This window comes from Egretta garzetta, unplaced genomic scaffold (assembly GCF_000687185.1).
Source record: "Egretta garzetta isolate BGI_Z169 unplaced genomic scaffold, ASM68718v1 scaffold292, whole genome shotgun sequence".
In the NCBI taxonomy this organism is placed as follows: domain Eukaryota; kingdom Metazoa; phylum Chordata; class Aves; order Pelecaniformes; family Ardeidae; genus Egretta; species Egretta garzetta.
In genome coordinates this window covers 2,056,600-2,065,150 of record NW_009258789.1, presented here as the reverse complement: position 1 = coordinate 2,065,150, position 8,551 = coordinate 2,056,600, and the positions used below count along the sequence as shown (strand labels likewise).

Below are 8,551 nucleotides of genomic sequence, written 5' to 3'. Positions count from 1 at the left end.
CGAGTCAAGGCACACCGGTTTTAAAAACATCAGACGTTATATTAAAAAAAAAAAAAAAAAAAAATAAATCATTTACTGAATGTTAGTTTCTTTACGATGAAGACCAAAACATTTATATAAAAAGAACAGACTCTCACACGCTAACAGCGTGCCACTGCCAAATTTCAAGTAATAAACACAATTCTGTACAGAAAATCCTTAAGCACAAATCTTTCAATAAAAGAAACAGTAATCTACTTAGAAACACTGTTCGCTCAGTCACGCAGCTCCACCATCCCATTTAAGCAAGAAGGGACACGAATTTACAGGGTACTGGCACAAGTTCCTGAATGCTGCATTTCCAAACTATAACTTAACTCTCAAATATTCACATTTAGAACAATGAGAACAGTCGTGAAGATGACTGTACAAGAATAAAACACAAGTAATAATGCCTTAACACATCTGGGAAAAAAAAAAAGAAAAAAAAGAAGGAAAAAAAAAAAGGCTACTCCAGAGCAGTGAGGCTGGTACCTGAGCAATGGCGTTCCCTGTGACAGACCTGCACTGCTCGGTGACCAGACCCGTGGTCTCTGCCTGCTTCCAGTGTTTATTCAGAGCTCTTTTATTAGCTTGTTTTCTCTGAAACACTTTGCGAAGTTATCCAGTATTCAACTGCACTTGCTATTTCAGAGCAAAATAAATATCAAAGTCTTTTATCTAAAAATATTGAGAAAACTGATTTAAAACCCATGCCATATTTTCTTCTCCTAAGCACTATTTCAAAATACTGATGTACATCTCTTTTTTCTTTGGTTTTAAAAGAGAAGCGAGTTGGAAACATGTGAAACCACACCTTCCTCCCCTGCCGCCCTGCTGATTCTTAAAGCATAATTTGTAAAAACAGTACGAAGTTCTTAAACACAGTTTCAGTTCTGATCACATCCAGAGTTCTTAAGCAGAGTTTCAGTTCTGATCAATTTTACCCACCTCCCCTGAAAAAACAGGGACTTAAGAAACCCAGACAATCCTGAAATTGTAGCAGCAATAAAGTGTCCTACCATAGAATTTTTTGGACAGGTCTAACACAGTATAAATGAGCTAAATCTCCAGTCTTGGAAACTTTAAGGCCCACTAGCATAATCAAGATTGAGACCGTAAGCGTCCATCACATAGACTGCGGTGCCAGGGTGCCAGTCAGCTGCTCAGTTTCTAGGTGCTGCAGATGCTTCTAACTCTTATCTAGTGGTTCTGGGAGTTTCAGGAAGTCAAGTTCTTCTGGCTTTTCATGGTTTTCAAGGATACCTCTGAGCTTCTGTTATCTTTCTGATTAGGAACAGCTTGTCACGACTCTCCTGGAAAGACAGAATAAAAAGTACGCTCTAGATGCACAGAAGTAATACCAGTTATCTATGAACACCTCATTTCTTTATTCACCACATCGTACTCTAAGTAGTGGCTCCCAGCTGCCTGAACAATTTTAAGTTTACCATAGTCTTGACTTCATTTATCTCATGTTAGTTCACATACTAACAATTCTGTGCTGAGACTAGTAAGAACATCTCACACCCCCAAAACCTCAAAACTGTACTTGGAAGAAGCCTAACAACAGCGAACAAACAAAAGTAAAAAGCACACAAGGATTTTCAGAATTCCTAACTGATTTGGGAACCCTTGAAAAAGAAGTAAGGCTTTTGCTCCTAAATTCCTTACTCTTCAAAAATCTCTCCCCAGCACAGTGTTTTTCTAAGGACATGTTGTTAAATGCCATGTCTAAAAGAAGCACATACCAAGAAACGAGCTATTTCCTAAGAAAGTGAGAAGTCTTACTAGCCAGGCTAGGTTCTGACTAGAGCAGAGTTTGACAGACCACAGTATATGAATACTCTCAACCACGGCAGCAGCTTCTGATGGCCGCAAAGAACCATGTCTGCACTGGCACTGTTCTCCAAAGGACTAGTTAGTGGCGACTTGCTCCACTGTGAGTACCTGTTGCAATCAGTGCTGGGACCTGCACTCAGGAATAAAACCAGACATGCTGAAGTAGAAAGACAGACCTGGAGGGAAGGGTAGGGAGTTGGGTGCCTGCATGTGAGAGTAGAGAAGGGAGCGGAGGTGGGGGTTGTGTAAGATGGTGGAAAGGACAGGAGGCACAAGGTTCAGGTTCTTGTTTGGCAGCAGAAAAAAACCCATGCAGACGGGTAGATTTAAGCAAGGGAACAGATGAAGAACAGGGAAGAGGCCGACCCCCACCTCGCTACAGCCTTCAACTACCTGAAAGGAGGCTGTAGTGAGGGGGGGGTCAGCCTCTTCTCCCTGGTAACAGACGATAGGACGAGGGGAAATGGTCTGAAGTTGTGCCAGAGCAGGTTTAGGCTAGACATTAGGAAAAATTTCTTCAATGAAAGGGTTGTCAGGCTCTGGAATGGGTTGCCCAGGGAGGTGGTCGAGTCCCCATCCCTGGAGGTATTTAAAAGACAGGTAGATGAGGTGCTTAGGGACATGGTTTAGTGGTGGGATGGCAGTGCGAAGATAACGGTTGGACTTGATGATCTTAAAGGTCTTTTCCAACCTAGACGATTCTATGATTCTATGACACCACTTCTCAGAGGCCTGACACGTGTGTTGCCTGATATAACCAGACGCTGCTGCAGTTGCAGCTGATACCAAAGAAAACATTAGACTGAGAAATACTATCGTGCTTCAGTTGCTTTTCCTGCCTAATTTGTAAAACATTCTTCACTGCCAGTGCAAACACAAAGTATCCAGAACACTACGAAAACTCTTGTTCCTCTGCATGCCTGATTACTGACACAAGAAAACTTTAGGGGTACAGAAAAGCTGGTCAAATCTTACCATAACCAGTTGTTCCCTCAGCTGCTCAACCACTCGTTTGTGTGCTCCAGCCAAGGCAATAAAATAGAACATAATGAGGCTACAAACAACAAACCAACATTATATATTAGCATCATGCAGAACAGAATTGGTCAGAAAAAGGCTGTTATGAGCTAGAGAAACCATCAGTTTGTGTGTTTGCTTCAGATGAGAAGCTGCCAGAGGGAAAAAAAAATTAGAAAGTCAATATACAGCTGGAGTAGGCTGGGCATAGTTTTGCTCAAAAGCATCTGCTGAGATATTTGGGCTGCCAGCAGGCAGGGACAGCGTGCTAGAGGACTTAGAGGCACGGGCATGTTCAGATGTTACAGGTTGTGTTCTGACAGCTCTCTGAACTGTCAGCTTCTGACCTGCTCTAAGTGTATGTATGGGGGCTTTGCTCCTCAGAAATTAAGTTAAGAAATGAAGTTTCACTGGGGTGACTCTTTGCTCCCATTAGTGTTTATAACTATGGTAAGCAGCCACAGATCAGTATTGCAGCCATTCCTTATAGCACATATACCACATGTAATCTGTGACCCATTAAATGAAGAGTGGTAGCAAGAACTAGAATGGCACAAATGCCTATATAAATTATGTATTTTCTTTTCCAAATAATAATTAGTAGGGTAGCAGTGCAAGTCATCCTCCAATTCTTACACAGGCTTTATGACAAAGTAAAAAAAAAAAAAAACAAAAAACAAAAAAAGAGGACTTGACATTTCCTGTGTATGCAATAACAGGTTCAGTTCGGGAGAACACGTAAATGTGTTATGGAAGAAAGGGCCAGATGGAGTCTGAAATAAACTGCATGGAAGTTGTAGAAAGCATCAGGTAACAAGGCTCCAAGATCTGAAAACAGTCGGGTTAAAATGAAATGCTAAAAATTTCATTTAAACAGAAGAAAAAAAAAAAAACCAAACAACCCAACTTTACTGCAAGAGTGACCAAACACTGGAGCAGGTTGCCCAGAGAAGTTGTGGAATCTCCATCTTCAGAGATAATCAAAACATGGTTCCTGAGCTGCTCTATTTGACCCTGCTTTGAACAGGATGGTTGGATTAGATGATCTCTAGAGGTGACCTCTAACCTTAAAAATTCTATGATTCTACACTGAATTTTATCTTACAAAATGACTGGTTTGGGGCTTTTGTTGTTTTGTTGGTTTCTTTAAACCAAGCTTTGGGCTTCGATGCTTTCAGCTGCAGATGAAAAATTTCGTCTAATAGTTGTTTGGTATCAGTTCAGTAAGGAAGGAAATGAACCATGCAGCTGCATGACTGAATCAGGTCTCCACAGTACTCACCAGATGACCATAAAAAAAGGCACTGCAAAGGCTTCTGATGCTATGCCATGAAGGACCTGCTGCAGACCCATTGGAAACCCAAGTATTGTATATGGAACAACTGCCCATGAAGTGTTAAAACTCCTGAATGGTCCACATGCCTTGGAGGAGGGGATACTGTGAAAGAAGCAGAACAGAAACGAGATGCTAGATCAAAATGTAAAGATAAAATATTCCAACACAAGCCTACCAGCATTTTGCTGATGGAGTAAAAACATCCTTGGTCTTTAAAACTCTAATTTTTATTTATATGAACTAAATAATAATTCAATTTATTATACACAATGTATTTTGTCCCAATTTATCATTCCAGAGTTGTGTGTCTGTTTTTAGGGAACTGACAACCATAGAGGAAATGTCAACATCATAGAAGTTAAATTGTCACTTACTATGCTATGCTGATTCCCAAAGGAATAAAAGCCAAGACGAGTCCAATCAACAGTACCACCAAGAAGAAAAAATTGGAACTTGATGCTCTGATAGGCCTAGCTGCAGGTTTACACGTGTGTATCAAACTGATCTGAAGAGGGAAAGCAAGCAAGACTGTTACCAGTACATCTATATGCATACGTCCAAGTATACTTTCCCCACTCACTGCATCTTTCATCCTCAAATATGCTACCAGCTACCACATAATCATCCTTTCTTTGATGGACATTGACTGAAAAGAACACTTTACTTTCTGGTACAAGTCAACATCTCCCACTTTGGGTAAGAATTTAATCCAGAGGGTCTCGTACACTTGCACAGAGCCAACTGACAGTAATTTGCTGTATGATCCATAGCACAGCCATTAGCTTTGATCTGCCAAATCTTCACTGGATACATCCCCCTTGTAAGCACTAGAATATCAGTAAGAATTTGTTGCACAGAAGGAGCTGTCTAGTCACAGAGCAAAGCTTCTGATATGCAGAAACCACGTCTTGAACATCCAATCCATCTCAGATTATCCATTTTGCTTCCAAATTTTTAGCAGCTTGGCAAAATCTTGTCCAAGTGCTAAGCTCTGTTGCTAGTAAACAGGTTACTGCAGAAAAATGTTATAAACTAGCTATATTACATAACATTATTTTATTTAAAAAAAAAAAATCAAACAAATAAGTGTTGAGATAATTATTAAAAGCAAAATTCTACCTTCTCTTAAAAGCAAAAAACCTACAGAAAATGGAATACATTACCTCATTTCTAGTACACTGCAGCCGTGGGTGGGTTTTTTTAGGGCTGTCTGTCTGTTTTAAATCAACTGCATGTCTACATTACAAAAACCATAGAGATGTGCTCAATTTTATTTGTTTACCACAAACCTTCATTACCTTTTTAATGTAAAAGATGATGAAGTATTTTATAGTTGCTATTGCAGGGAGAAGTGGTGAAAAGAAGGTTCCAATCCAGCAGATAGTCTGCCCATAAATGATTCCCAGGACATTGTCAGAAATTCCAAATTCCTGCAATCCACACCACTGAACTGGCTTGCAAGAGCAATGAGTAACTAACAACCTAAACCCAAAGAACATTATTAGTTCTAAACTGAAGTTACAGAGCTTAGCTGAATTCTAACACACGCAGATATTTAGAATTTAAGCATTAGACAGATAACAGAAAAATGTCTGGAGAAGAAAAAAAAAACCCTCAAGTACAAAAAACTACCAGAAATATGCTTACGTAAAACCGGTAATCTGGTTAGAAATATGGGGAATTAATAACAGAAAAAAGAAACAGGTTTCATAAGTCCTTTGCAAAAGTATGCTCAAAAGGCAGAAATACTTACTTTCTAGGAAAATCTACAAAGAGGGTCACAGCAACAATTATAATAAAATCAAATATCATCAGTTTATACATTTCTTGCCCAACTTCAGATTCCCAGCACTATAAAAACAAGTCAGGAAAAAACAAGATTAGGAATCTAAATAACAAGTGAAAAATAAATCGGTCAATCACTAAAGCAACAAACCTCTCAGTCAGTTAACATCATAAAGTTCAAATTGGATTAACTCCCATTTCTAAAATATTTAAGTGTTTCAGAGCTTCCATGGCAGGCTTTTTGTTTGGTTGGGTTTTGTTTGCTTTTTTTTTTTTTTTTTTTTTTTTTTTTTTTTTTTTAGGAAAGAGCATTTGTCTTATTGGAGCAAAAGGCAGTAACACAATTGTCTCCGAAACAGAGCTACCTCAAACAATCCTCATGGTAGTCAGGAAGTCTACACTAAATGATAATCTGCCAGTGGGATAATTCTAGTCAGAGTTTTAGATAGACAAGAATGTAAGAACTGTACTGGTTTGCACTGAGCAGGAAGAATGAGCACCAGATATAACATGAACAGCAGTTCTAGGTCTCATTCTGAATACCTCTAGACAAGCAAGTTTCATGGAAAACAAATCTCTCTTCACAAGCCCAAGATAAATTTGCTTACAGGATAGAGTTTGTAATTGTATCCACAGGCCTTACACTTGTCAGTGGCACAGTAGGAAATCTGACTCCACAGCGAGAACAAGAGAACACCAATATTGGCCAACCGCACAAAGACACACCTGGAAGAAAAGCAAAATCCAATTCCAAACCTGCCAAGAAAGAGCCATTCCAACACCTGGCTCAACTTGCACAGGAGTCCAAGGAAGGCTTGAAACACAAAAGGGCCAAGTCATACAAAGCTTTAATGGAACCACCAGCTATTTAATAAACACACTTCTTTACTTAGTAGTAAGTTAAATCGCTTTTCACCTTCCCTACTTTAGGCTACAACCCCTTGTTTCCTTTCTCAGTATTGTCCCTAGATCAGTCACTTCAGTTGCAGATCTTGACCCTGCAATGGGCTGCGATTCTCTCAAGTACAGTCTGAGAGGCCAAGTGACAACTCTGTGTGCAGCATTTCCCTCTCACGTGCCCTCAGAGGCACTTAGCCAAATCAGAAATACAAAGCACAGAGGCTTACAGAGTTCAGATGCTTCAACCCAGATCTTGCTGCCTTAAGCTGCCAAATGCCAGTTCTTCATGCTCTCACACTGAAGTAGCTTCTAGCCCAAAACTTTTAATTTCTGCCTTGAGCAAAGCCGTGCTTCAGTCACTGCTGTACATACACATTTGCTCATTCAAGGAACTGCTGCACGCAAAGTGGTGTGAATCCACTGCTCTGCAGCCACAACCTCTGTACCGACTATTTATTCAGGTTGTTGAAAATGTCCAGATCACGCAGCTAAACGGAACTGAAATGACTGTGCTGTACTGACATCAAAACAGGAGATTGTTTCCAAATTTAAAATTCAAGTTTCCAACTAAATATAAGTCAATGCCTGCTTGGCTTCCAGGGCCCAGGCCCTCCAGTGCAGAGTCCAACCTCTCTGCTTCTTGGTATTTTGATGTTTACAATACTTATAGCCTACCAAAACGAAGTTGTTGAAACATCCAAGGCCACAATACAAACATCTTTACCTCATGAGTGTCAGCCTGATTTCAAAGGCTGGTAAATAATCTTCATATCTGATCAGAAATGAGAAGATCTGAGGAGCAATGAAGTTGGCCAATGTGATCACCATGGAAGGCAAATACTGCACTAAGAGATTAGCCTGGAAGTTAGCATTGCTCATGTCCTGTACAAGAAGAGATGAGAGAAAGGCAATACTCAGAGAAACACATCTTCCTGACATCATGCTCTCTCCAGCTACCCACTAGCCTCTCTTCCACATACCATATTTTACCCTGCCTTCATCCTGCACCTACATTTGGAACTACAAGCCAGACCACTACTATCTATCTCTGCAGTTTGCTGCTACGCCCTTGCTTTCTTCTGCTCCCTTCACCAGTAACTCCCCCCCCACACACCCTCCTAGCAGGTATTTTAGCGCTTCCCCAAAACTGTCTGAAGAGGCTCATCTCACCAAGGCTTGTGTCTGACCATGTTGTCTAACCCAGCACTACGGCTAACAGCTTCTACACCTATGTTGAAGTGCAGACACTTTTCAAGTTAATCACACTGGTGCCAAGCAGCTCCCCTGACCTTCCTACCATCTTAACAAGCTCCCCTACCTACTCATTTAGGCAGGTCAAGATATCAACCTTTAAACGTAAAGCTGACAGCAAGCGAGGCTGTTTTGCAAGTTGTTCAGTGTTGTGCTATCCTCTTTCTCTGCCTTCAAACAATACCTCTGACGCAAACACTTCTTTAGGCCCTGTTTCCTGCTTCTCTCTCTCCGCAATCCTGGCAGTTTACACAAGTTAAGAGTAAGGTCCACCACGAGTACAACGTCCCCCACGAACAGCCAGTGCCCGTCACATCACCAGTGAATGGAGGGAAAGGAAAAGTGCTGTCTCCATTCATGTCAGGCTAATTCAACACTGGGGTCCTACAGAGAAGTAAATTA

At 40.6% G+C, this 8,551-nt stretch overlaps 1 protein-coding gene across 2 annotated transcripts in view; it reads right to left on the bottom strand.

Annotated features, from left to right (window-relative positions):
- Positions 1–72: 72 nt before the first annotated feature.
- The window catches only part of TMC7 (transmembrane channel like 7), a 16,368-nt gene continuing 7,889 nt past the window's right edge, over positions 73–8,551 (bottom strand). The window contains exons 8-15 of one of the 2 annotated variants that reach the window (XM_035889235.1): positions 7,623–7,780; positions 6,607–6,724; positions 5,967–6,064; positions 5,512–5,695; positions 4,588–4,718; positions 4,160–4,315; positions 2,836–2,914; positions 73–1,334 (exon numbers count right to left, since the gene is read on the bottom strand). In XM_035889235.1, coding sequence (XP_035745128.1) covers positions 1,275–1,334; positions 2,836–2,914; positions 4,160–4,315; positions 4,588–4,718; positions 5,512–5,695; positions 5,967–6,064; positions 6,607–6,724; positions 7,623–7,780 — 984 coding nt within the window. In that variant the 3' untranslated portion in view covers positions 73–1,274. The remainder of the gene's footprint in view (positions 1,335–2,835; positions 2,915–4,159; positions 4,316–4,587; positions 4,719–5,511; positions 5,696–5,966; positions 6,065–6,606; positions 6,725–7,622; positions 7,781–8,551) is intronic. The other variant, XM_035889236.1, reaches the window with a different exon arrangement.